Source organism: Lacerta agilis, chromosome 2, assembly GCF_009819535.1.
Source record: "Lacerta agilis isolate rLacAgi1 chromosome 2, rLacAgi1.pri, whole genome shotgun sequence".
In the NCBI taxonomy this organism is placed as follows: Eukaryota; Metazoa; Chordata; class Lepidosauria; order Squamata; family Lacertidae; genus Lacerta; species Lacerta agilis.
Window position 1 is genome coordinate 34952381 of NC_046313.1, and position 12826 is coordinate 34965206.

A 12826-nucleotide genomic window follows, 5' to 3' on the forward strand; every position below is an offset into this window, starting at 1 on the left:
AGTGCCAGATCAGAGTGAGAACTGAATTATGTGGATGGTGCACACCTCTAGTTTCTTCCAATAAACAAAAGCAAAGACAGGAGAGTTCATGATCTTTCTAGCTTAGAACTTATTTCATGCCAAAAAAATGTTATTTTTAAAAATATACCAAGCTTGTATACATTTTAAAAATTAGCCTGCTAATGCCAATGTAGATACAGTGGTACCTCTGGTCGCGAATGGGATCCGTTCTGGAGCCCCGTTCGCAACATGAAAAGATCATAACCGCCGAATCTGCGCAGCGTGATTTGGCGCTTCTGTGCATGCGTGAATTGCCAAACCTGGAAGTAACCCATTCCGGTACTTCCAGGTTCGGAGCATTCGTATCCCGTGACAAACACAACCCGCAGCTATCGTAACATGAGGTACGACTGTAAAACCCATCCTTATTATACCCATTTGCAAGGGGTAAGGCTGTGACAGAGAGAGAATTTGGATTAATCATAGAATTGTAGAGTTGGAAGGGACCCCAAGGGTCATCTATTCCAACCCCCTGCAATGCATGAACCCTACCCACAGCTGTCCCTGGGTGGACTCAAACCCCCAACCTTCTGGTTAGTAGCCAGATGCACCGACCCACTGCTCCACAAAATTGCCTCCAGTTAAGTAGCTGACTGTTGTGATATACAGTATATACATTTTGCAGGGATGGGAGGAGGACTAGTTAGAGTAGTCTGGTACAATCAGGAAGTGTGGTCTAGTGTTGTTTTCCTGACATGTTGGGTGATCGTTGTTGTTATTTAAGGGAAATGCACTGGGGAGAAACTGTAAGGTTCATTGCAACAGCAATGTAATTAATTAAGGGCTGGAGGGGAAGAAGGGAGACAGGAAAATAATTGTGGGTTCCAGCAGTGGGTGGAAAGGCATTCTCTGGATTCCAGGTTTACCCACCAAAAAACAAGTGGGATGGACCTGGAATACAAGTTTCTCAGAGGTCAGGTTCAGCCCAACCCTGCTGCTGCTCAGTCATCAGATCAGAAATGGTAGACATGTTCTCAGATGCTACTTACCTGTGTCCCCCCCCCAATTATATTTTATTAAGTTTCAACATTTTTAACACTGTCAAAACACAAATTCGTCTTTTCTCTTACTTTTGTCCACTTCCCATCCCCTTTTCCATGCAGTTATTGTTTCTGTCCTTCTGCTGCACCCTATCTTCTATCTATCAAATCATAACCACAATATTATAATCTAATTACTTCTGTTGCTCATAGCTCAAATCCTGCTCACAAGCTCATCATACTATAATATTTCTTTAAATTGTCCGAAAAAGGCGTCCACTCTTCCATAAAACACTCATCATTAGATTCTCTTAATTTTGCTGTTAAGTTTGCCAGTTCTGCATAAATAAATGCATGAGTAAATGTGACTTGTTCTAAACAAAATCTTACATATCAATTCTTCTTTGGTTGGAACTTCTTCTTCCATTTCTGCACATATAGAATCCTAGCTGCTGTTATTACATACCTGGACAACTTTAACATTTGGCCGGGGGGGGGATTTCTGCCCCTATAATCCATAAAAGAAACACTTCAGGCTTTTTTTTGATAAAATTTCATCATGTATCATTTCCCAAAATACCCTTGCTTTCTTGCAAGTCCACCCAGCAATTATTAGGAGCTTTCTTACTGTTTTAGATAATTTGTTAGGTGTGAAGTACCATCTATACATCATTTTCATTTAATTTTCTTTTTGAGCATACTTATGTTTATGTATTTATTAATTCCTCCCTCACAAATTCCTACAGGTGCCCATGCCAGGGATTTAATGGGTTCCTGGCAATGAAGAGGTAGGATTCTGGACAGGGTGAATACAAAACACGTTTGATGTCCAACCTGATGGAAGTTAGCCAACTGTAGGGGAGCCAAACTATGCTAACTGTTTTTGCTAGAGCAACACATTAGAGAACATGCCATTTTGCCAACGTTGCAGTAATGATATGAAACTACTGAAGGCGGAGTTGCCAAAGCAAATATTTTGGGTCCAGCTGTAAGAGAGATAGCTGAGACCAATCAGGAAATGTCTGATGAATAAATGTGACTTGTTCTAAACAAAACTTCCCATGTAGGCAGATATCACTTTCATGTGGGTTGTTGTTTTTTAAATGCCACTTGAGATTTGTCCAGAAAAGGAGGGATGTGTGTATCTTGACTGAATTTTGTACATTCCCTAGTCAATATTAATAATCTGCTGTCAGTATACATAGTCTCAAAGAAATATGCTTTTTCCTGTTCAGAGTTGTCCAATTTGTGTTTAATAGGATGTAATCAATAAATTTATAATATCTACCTTTGCCTTTCACCCAGCTGGCATGAATGGCAGACTACAATGTGGCAGTGGCTCTGCTCTTCCATTAAGCCCTTCCTTACCTTATAGTCAGAATTTGGATTGCAGTTACACAGACTGTATGCCTAGTCTCTGATGTGTTGTCAGAGAATATGAATTCATCCCCCAGTCAATATAGTAACATTTCTTTTCTTCTTTTTAATATTTTATTGATTGAGCTTTTGGGATACAGAAGGAATAGGACAAGGCAAAGTTCAATAAATGTAAGGGAAGTACAAATCCCCAGAGTCAAATTATAATTAAACATCAAGATTAAATTATACAGTATTGTATTATTACATACCAGGTAAGTATGTTAGCAGGTGTTCCAGCAATAGTGCTACTCATATAACTTTTGCTTAATTTCCAATTTTTTGGTTTACAGGTGGGAGAGATACAAAGATGAAAAGGATTTAGATCAACCAGATGCATTCATAAACCGGTAGAGGGAACTGTCCATGCATCTCAATGTTTGTATACATCACAGAATTCATACAAGAGAAATGTAGCAGTTTTGTGTTGTCTTCATGACACTCTTAACTTTACAGATCAAGTTTTCCAGTAGGGTTGTGTCCCAAACTACCTGGTACCAGGACTCTGCAGTGGCACCAGATAAATCTCTCCAATGTTGAGACATGATATTTCTTGCAGCATGCGAAAAATAGTTCACAAGGTCATTGCTGCACAGTTCTTCATTTCCGCCTAAGAATAAAGGAGCCAGCTGTGGGGAGAGTATGATCTGCTGTTTTGTGATTTTGTTTACAGTATTTCTAATGTTATGGAACCCCAAAAGAATTGCACTCTGGGGCACTCCCAGGAGATTTTGCATAATGTACACATTTTTGTACTGAATGTACAAAATTCAGTTGAGATATGCACATTTCCCAAGGTCTGCTGGAGATTATGTATATTGACCAGGAAATGTGCACAATTCATTCCCTCTTCATGGAGATCTGGTGAATGTGCACTATGGTTGGCTGTTATGCACATTACCACTCAACTTGCATTACCCCTAGTATGTATGTGTGTGTGTATTAGTATCTTATATGTGATTGTTCTTTGCGTTTATAAATTGTTTGATATATGCTTGATTTAACTTGCCTTATGCTCCTTTTTGTGGGGAGGAAGTTAATAAAACTTTAAGAAATAAAGACGGAAACAATGTTAGAAATGTAATCTGTTAAAGCATGGACTCCTTTGAAGGATCAATACTCATCATTTTAATTAATAAATGTTATTTTAACTAGTAAGATAACATTAATATTAATATCGGTATTGGTATTATTAATAAAATATTTTAAATAATCTAGGTACAGCATTCACCTGGAGGTGGTATATAGCCATCATAAGTAGTAGGTATTCATAGCCTTTATGGACACAATGAATTTGTCTAATCCTGCTTTAAAGACATCTAGGCTACACACATGCCATACATTTAAAGCACACTTCCCCCACGCCACAAAGAAGGCCAAGACCGTAGTTTAGCCCTCAAATAGTTACAATTCCCAGCACCCTGAGCACGCTGCAGTTTCCATGTTGTTGTTTTCAGGAGGTGTGCTTTAAAATCTGCTTTAAATGTATTGTGTGTATGCAGCCAAATTGCAACATTCTCTGATAGCAAATGCCATACTTTTACTATGTGCTGTGTGATGATGCACTTAACTGAACGTAGATGTCCCAGGTTCAATTAATCTTTGCACATATTTGTGGGAGAAACCCATATTCCACAAAGGAGAAAGTGATTATACTGGAAAAATTTAGTGAAGAGCAGCCTTAGCAGAATATGCACCAAGTGAGGAACTGCAATGGCACCTCGCTTGAGTTTGTCTTCAGCACCACCTGGTGGGGTGGGAATGTGGTGAGCGAAACCCAAAATTGGATCACACTGTTGAATCAGTGAATCAAGCAAAAAGAAAAAAGAAAAACCTGTGTTCTGATCAGACATATTCCACAAGGAAGTTTTTGCATAAATCACTCACAGAATTCACAAGATGTGATTTCCTTGTTAGCAAGGAAAAGGAGTTTCCAGTTACCGGGTGAAGGATAGATTCATTCGGCAGAAATGGTTTTTCTGTTCAGTACTAGAAGGGAAGTTGTGTTTGTAGGATTGTTTATCATCTTCTTTCTTAAAGACATCTCGGAAGCCAAGTAGACAAATGTTTCAAAAATCATAAAACAGAATGAGCAGAACTCTGGGGATGGGACAGATGGAACAAAAGGTATGATGTGGCATTGCTCCCCAAGGCATCCCAGTGGTGGACTTGGGATACTATGGCGCCCTGTGTGATGCCAAAATTCCCCCTCCCGCCCCAGCCCTTGTGCTGCCTTCCCAAAGGCAGGTAACGAAGGAGGTATCCTGCTTTGGGAAGGAGGTGTGATGACTCTGGCAGGGTCCTAGAGCCCTCCCACCTGTTTCCTAAAGCCCAGCGTCTTGCTTACCAGGCTTTGAGATGGCGCCCCCTTGGCTCAGTGCCCAGTGCGTGGACAGCATTGGCATAGCCCTAAATCCACCCTTGTAGTTAGTGTGGCCGGTGAAAAGTTGCAGAGAGAGCCTTGTTGGTGCTATTGCTAAGTGTACCTCAAACTATGGTAGGAAATGAGCCCGTCCAGAATAGCTGAACAGATAGTTGACATCATGAATCAGCCAAACTTCTTTTACACATATATTCAAGCTTCTTATTGGAGTGTGACTGTAGTCAAGAAAAGTTAAGTAATGTGTCAAGAATTTTACACACTATTGAGAGCTCCAATGGAAGGAGGACTCAAATAGTGTGTGTATGTGTGTGTGTGTGTGTGTGTGTGTGTGTTGGTGCAGTCCCATATGTGAGACACTACAGATACCACAGACAACATTCAGGTTGCATACCTGAATTTAATAGTGTGGTGTCTTTTCCATCTGTACAAAAATGATCATGGCTGATAGGTTGCTTTCTGAGGCTGAGATGTATGGATGTGTGCCTGGGTCTACATGACATAGCTGTCTCAGTATTTGCCCCTCAATGGTGTCTCTGTTCTGCAGCCATCTGTGTATAAAGCTGCTATTCTCCAAGAATGACTCATGAGAGAAAGTCTCTTACAATTAAATGTAAAATGCCATGTTTGTAGAGTGGTAAAGATGAGGTCCTAATCTCTTAAACCCCCAGGAATTCAGAATTAACATCCCCATGACAACTTTAATCCTTAGAAATTTGCAGAGGAGTACATATATTTGGAAGGGCGGTGGGAGAGAATCCTGTCCAGCAGATCTGCTTTTATATATTAGCCTCACACCTGAACTCAGCATTAGTGCACACAAAGTCTGCCAAACTCACTTTCAGATTCTTCTTAGGCGATGACACTGCTTGCAGTTGATTTCTTTCACTTTTCTCCTCCAAACAATTCCTAATTTCAAACTGCTAGATCAGTTTCCTCATTCTTTGCTCAGTAGAGGCATATGTGCAATAGTTTTGTTTGCTGCATCTAGTTGCTTTTTCATTATGACCAGGAACAGGTGGACACATACCAGTATTCACAGTATATCTGTACTACAAATGAAAACCATTTCCAAATCCTTTTAACTGTCAATTGGGGAATTAGGAATTAGGGACCTCTAAAAACAATTCTTGGCACCATCTATAAACACTACAATTCTTAGTGTAGTGGAGGGAAGACACATCATATGAACAGATCAGTCAGTTTATATTCATTCCATAAATATAGATGGAACAAGCAAAATGCCATCTCATTTAAGGGTTGTTGTTTTTTTGGAACTTCTGGATTATTTGAGGAGAACTTTGGTTGTAGTTTCCATCTTACTTTTAAATCTCAGATTAGAATGACACAATTGCCTTGTTTTACTGTATGTATCTCATCAGGGGTAATAACTATTTGCTTAATTGCATAATACTGCAAATCAATGAAAATGCTTTACTATGGTTGTGTAGTGTGTGTGTGTGTGTGTGTTAGAGAGGGGGGAAAAGAGAGAGAGATCTAATTCCTAGTATTGGAAACAATTGGGGCTAGATTTTGCAAAAGCCAGCAAACATTTCTTTTTGAACTAGATGTAAATGGAAAAGAGCAGTGCTGTCAGAATAGCAGAAACTGGACAAGAGAAAGTTGGGTGCATTTTACTATAAAGTCACAGGTGGTTGGAGAAGTGTCCATCAGCACCTGAAGTGATCACTGAGCCTTGTTAGTGCTGACATGTCTGGAAATAAAGCCTTCTGCCTGCTATTTGAGTAGAAAAGTCAGCATTTCCACCCATACCCCAGCGCTAGAGAGCGAAGGGCTGGAGATTCTGATTATGTATCTCATGCTGCTTTAACTGTGGCCAGATTTAATGTGCCGCCATCTAAAATGCTTAGGAGAAGATATGCTGGTGTTTCTCTCTCCTCGAGGCTAACAAACAAGAGCTAGAATCTATGGAACATGTTCTGTTTTACCATTTTTTATGCTGGAGTTCATCCGCAAATGGTTGGTCATTTACCAGACAAACCATGATGGAGGTCAGCTCAATTCTATGTTAAAGATTTACTGGGAGATAAAATCACATGCTGGTCACATTTCTATCAATGGCAGTAAAAATAAGAAGACAATTAACAACCTAAAGCTGGATGGATTGTTCCCAGGTGCTTCCCGGAGGTTATTTGCTATTTTGCACATAACTCAGCTGATTTTACTGTGTTACACCTTTTTTGTATCAATCCTGTGTTTAAGATTTTGGTGTACTGCACAGTTTATTTCTGGTCTGTTGATCATAATAAACTGATAGTGATGGTGATAATGGTGGTGGTGTGTGTGCACGCTCGTTTATATCTGCATCTGCACATGCAACTGTGTAAGAGTGAGAGAGGAAGAGAGTGCTGTGTGCCTCTGCATATGCTGTATATGTGGTGAATGTACATGTCTGATGAGTGTTTAGTGTGTGTGGACTTGCACATACACTGACGATGTCCACTGCTGCTAAGTGGCCAGCGAGGGGTGGCTGACTGTCATTGTCACCAAGATTAGCCCACCTGTTCTAGAGTTTTGAAGGCAAATATGGCTCTTTTCTTACCTCCAAAGTGAGGAGAGAAGTGGAAAAGTGTCACAAGTGCTAGGGAAGGTGTTTATGGCCCTAATTGCAGCCATGATGAGGAAACCAAGTTTAGCATGATGAGAATAAGCTACAGCAATTCTAGGACTTATCAACTCTGCCATGGTTTAAAGTTGGCTCCTTTCAAACAAACAGGTTAACGTTAACCACAGTTTGTTGGTTTGGGCAATACAAACTGTGGTGAAGTGAAACGAAAGGGGAAGCTTCTAAACTTCTCACAGCTCCACTGAGGGACAAAGTGAGGGTAGGGTGACACAAGCCTAAGGTCCACTGCATCTTTTTCTTAACAGGCAAACCTATGTCTAGCATAACATCCCAATATGGCCATTGCCTGCCCACAAATATTTATTTATGCCATGAAGTTTTATTTGCTCATGTTCTACATTTACTAGACATTTCACTCAGTGAAAATACTGGCCACTGTTCAAGGCAAGGCATGAGAGAAGCTTGAGCTCTGTTTTGAACCAAAATAAGGCCTGGAGCCTTTGTGACTCAGAGAGCCCATTAGATGACATTCCTCCTTGGGATTTGGGTGGCTTTCACCCAGCGATTAGCTCTTCTTGCTTCCGCATGCTTAGAGATCAGATCTGTGGAAGTGCCGCTGGTTGTAAAGTAGACCCCTGTTAGTCATTTCAGTGAGCATGCATAGTTTGTTTCAAGCCTTTAAGCCTAATTATGGAGAGGGCTTTTCAGCCTATGGTGTTGGGAGAAAGTTTCCATTTGGCACTAGCTCCTGCCTAGGCACATGCATGATTTATAACTCGAGGAGAAATGTGCTGTTCTGGTGTGAACATCCAAATAAATCACCTTCTGGAATTCTGGGGATTTGTGTCACTCTCAACAGCAGTCAGTATTTGCTTATATATTCATGGCAGGGAATATTCTTCATTCTGAGTCATTATGAATGGATTTAGTTATGACAATGCTGCATTGTTATGTTTGGTCTGTTGCTGTTTGCTTTTTTTAGCTGCTTGAAGAATTATAACGTATCTGGAGGACAAGTCTCTTCACACATTATGTTTTTCTAACGTGGGTGTACATAAGAGCAGGGAAAAGGGCAGCACAGTGTAAAAAATTATGCGCTTACCAATTTTACTAAATGTTACATGTACCAACAGCAGGATCCCAATGCAAAATGCAGTCAACTACATATGGCCCTTAATTCGAGTGCAAATGTTATCTCTCAGGATTTATCTGCAAAATAACACATATGGTCTACTTGTATAAATATTTTAATATCAGAGGAGCTGCTCACAGTAGATTGAAGTGGTTATTTTTTTAAAAAAATCTGCTTTTGGAATTCACCTTGCTCATGGAAGTAAGCACTTAAATCTTCAGTGAGCTGCATCTTCAATGGTAGCAGCAGTTATTTGTGCAGATAATAAATACATTATTTGGCAGAAGGGGCTTGTTCACTCCACTGTTCTTAAATAGGGACACTCTTCTTCCCATTCAGATGCAACTTTGGATAATGTGGAGATGAAAATATTCCTTGTCTCCCTGAGGCACATGGCTTAGGCTTAGGACTCAAGTACCTGAAGTGTTTCCTCATATGTACCTGTCAGTACAGTAAGATTTTCATTGTAGGCCCTTCTCTGGTTGCCCCCACCTCGACTACAGAGTTGGCATTTTCAGCAAGGGTGCTTAGAGAAATGGAACCAATCCAGACCCTGCAATCATCAACTGAGACCCTTCTTCAAGAGCCTCCTCCACAAGAGGTCCAGAGGGTAGCAACACAAGAAAGGGCCTTTTCTGTGGTGGCTCCCCATTTATGGAATGCTGTCCCTAGAGAAGCTCGTCTGGTAGCCTTCATTGCATATATTTAGGTGCCAGGTGAAAACGTTCCACTATAGCCTTTGGCTGATTAACAATTCTATGGCTTTAAAATGTATTCATGGGATGGGGGTTATTTGTTTTTGTTTTATTGTGTATTTTGTGTTCTCATTTTGTATTTTCATGTTGTGAACCAGCCTGTAATCTTCAGATGAAAGGCTGTATCCAATATAATAATATTAATAATAACACTCTAACCGGTGGGGGGGGGGGTTGTCTTGTCGTATTTTCTCAGTCTTTTAAAATACAGGGCACTTCCAGACTGCCACTATTTGGGGAGTGGGATTCAATCACACACCAGCAAATTCAAGCCACAAAATTATAGTTGACTGGGATTTCTTGTGCAACAAACCTAGTTCACGAAAAATTGGGCTTTCTGCAATAAGAAAAGTAATGGGGAAATGCACTAGGAAGTGTGGGATAACATTTGCTTTGATGCAGCATTCCCCGCTGCAAACAAATCGGAGTGAATACTCAATAAACAGGTCTTATGGATGCTCCCAGACAGATTTGTTTCAACCGGATTTCTAACATTTTTTTTACTCCAATACTTGCACTGTTTGGTTGGTTGGTGTTGCTTTTGTATTACCAGACCCTTTTTGGGGGGGGGGGCGGTAATGTTGAATCAGTTTTAATACATTTGTAATTGCTGCCCTAGAATTATTTTATAATGAATGTGTGGGATATAAATTAAATTAAATAAGCAAACAAGTGAAACAAACACAAATATACATGTTCACAAATGCACGCCACCATTCACCTAGGAATTATTCCGCAGCTAGCTGCATTTACCTAGCCCTCAAGAATTCTGCAAGTACGCTTGATGCCCGCATTCCCATGGGAGTCTTCACAATTTCTCCGATTTTTGATGAAATATTAAAAGGTCACAACAATTAAATGTATTTTTATTCAGGTTCAATGATTTACATGTACATTCACTGTGAAGAATTCCACATTGTGTGGAATCTTTTCAGGAGTAGTTCGTCTCATTCTTCCGATTTCTGTACAAAAATAAATTCAAATGTAGAAGATAATGATGTAACGGAACAGCTCATATGTGAACAGTGCACATAGCAAGAGTATGGCAAGGGGGGAGACTAACAGGCAGGAATTCTCCCTCTTGCATTATTTTTCTAGTGTGGAAGAATTGCTCTGTGTTACTCGTCTCCCCCCCCCCCAAAAAAAACTGGTGGGACTGCTGCCACCACAGTGACTGGAATTGTCTGCTTTTATTTCCTTGGCTCTGAGGTATAATATGAAGGAGAAGCAGCAAGGTAAAAGAGAGAAATCAAAAGAAGAGGGGAAAGAAGATCCTTGCCAGGCTGTAGCCCAGGCTTCCAGATTTCACTCTAGTCTGGATACAATCCCTATTTGTTTTAAGAGCCATGAAGCAGAGAGAAGATGCTGCCGTGAAATTACGTAGCACATGTTTGTAAGGAGATCGGCGAACATGATCTCAGTCACTGCTTCTGGCTTTACAAATCTGTTAGTACTTAACACTCCAATATTTATTGAAGATATTTGTACCATATGTATGTGTCTATCTCTCTCCATTTCAAATTTATTGGGGGATAGCTCATCACTGCACTTGATAATATTTCTCTACAGTTAAATCGATGGATAGGTTGCAAAGCTTACTATCAAGTCAAGGGAGGACAAATATTCAAATGTTAAATGTTTACACTGGTGTTCTTGTGGAAAGGTGGAAAGTTACATTGGGCATCTTGTTACATTTGTTGTTGTTGTATTACTTGTACCCCACCCATCTGACTGGGTTGCCCCAGCCAAATTAGGTGTGTAATGCAATCCTACACATGTCTACTCAGAAATAAGCCTCACTGAGTTCAGTGATAATTACTCCAATGTAAGTATGCATACTCCTGCCCACCTAGCAGTTCGAAAGCACGTCAAAGTACAAGTAGATAAATAGGTACCGCTCCAGCGGGAAGGTAAACGGCGTTTCCGTGCACTGCTCTGGTTCGCCAGAAGCGGCTTAGTCATGCTGGCCACATGACCTGGAAGCTGTACGCCAGCTCCCTCGGCCAGTAAAGCGAGATGAGCACCGCAACCCCAGAGTCAGACACAACTGGACCTAATGGTCAGGGGTCCCTTTACCTTTACCTTTAAGTATGCATAAGGTTACAGCCTTAAAGTGACAATTTCTTTTTAATGTGAATATGAAACTTACATTGACCAGAATACTAATTTGTATTGCTAATGCTCTCCTGTTCATTTCTCCACTAACAAATACCAAGTGTTCAATAGCAAGTGGAAGGCTCAAAGGCAATGGAGGAAAATACACTGTTTCACTTTGAGGCTACTTCTTAGAAGAGCTAGGTAGGAATTTGAACCCAAGCAGATTACCAGTACCAGCTGAAAGATAGAAGGTATTATCCTTGTGCAGAGAAAAGTTTCTTATTCCAGTACATCATCCCACCCCATCAAGACACTTACCTTTCCCCCAATGTCACGGCTTTTGGCCCTCAGCTTATTGACCTGGGATTCAGCAATGTCTGCTCGCTCTTCAGCTTCTTCCAGCTCATGCTGAGCCTTCCTGAACCTGGCAAAGTTTGTGTTGGCCTGCTCCTCCTTGCACAACAGAAACATGACATGAAATCAACAGCACAAGCAGAGCCAAAGGTATAATATATAAGTGACAGCAAAGGTGTCCCACAATGATGTTGATTTCACATCCTGCACCAATCCAGGCTGTTTTCCTCCTCCCTGACATTGTGCAGGTACATTGTGAATGAGGGATTATGGTTTGTTCTGATTCTAACAAACAATGACCTGCAGTCATCTAAAGTTTGTTTTTGGCTTACTGGGTGTGGTTTGTTGAAGCATAGCAAAGCGTAATCTCCATTTGGACGTAACACTAAGACAGGGATCATGGAAAACCAGCCCAAATTGACCCATTTACTGTTTTAAACCATTAACTACTGTATTGTTTACCATAGCATGTGAACTTGAATGCTGGAAACTGTACTAAGAATGCTGGAAATTGTGGGAGGTAAGAACATACAGTAAGAAGAGCCTGCTGGATCAGGCCAGTGGTCCATCTAGTCCAGCATTCTGTTCTCACAGTGGCCAACCAGATGCTTGTGGGAAATTTGCAAGCAAGATTTGAGCATAGTAGCACTCTCCTCTCCTGTGGTTTCCAGCTATGGGCTTTCAGAAGCATTGTTGCCTCCAGCTGTGGAGGCAGAGGATAACCATCCCACCCTTTCTCTTTCTTTGAAGTGACACCTGTATTCTGAAAGGATCTATAATGTGTGATCTATGATGTCTAATAGAGACGCTGCCAGGAAAGGGAAGATTAGACGCGTGCAAGGTGGTTGTCCTCTGCTTGGTTTTGCAGGAACGCTTTGGGAAGTGGCTGAGTTGAGACAGAAAAGTTGGAGTGCTACAGTAAATGGCATGAGAGTGAATCTGTCATCATGAGAGACATGGGTTCTACTTGCTGCTCTATGATGTGAGGATTGATATGACTTATGTGGGTGGGACACTGTCAAGGAGACAAGTAAGATATAATTTGGGTTTGGGAATGAGTTATCA

The 12826-nt window shown here is 40.8% G+C and overlaps 1 protein-coding gene across 1 annotated transcript in view; it reads right to left on the minus strand.

The window, feature by feature from the left end:
• Positions 1 to 10160: 10160 nt before the first annotated feature.
• The window catches only part of LOC117041106 (myosin-4-like), a 35242-nt gene continuing 32576 nt past the window's right edge, over positions 10161 to 12826 (minus strand). Inside the window, exons 39-40 of the mRNA XM_033139484.1 lie at positions 11726 to 11860; positions 10161 to 10272 (exon numbers count right to left, since the gene is read on the minus strand). Coding sequence (XP_032995375.1) covers positions 10258 to 10272; positions 11726 to 11860 — 150 coding nt within the window. The 3' untranslated portion in view covers positions 10161 to 10257. The remainder of the gene's footprint in view (positions 10273 to 11725; positions 11861 to 12826) is intronic.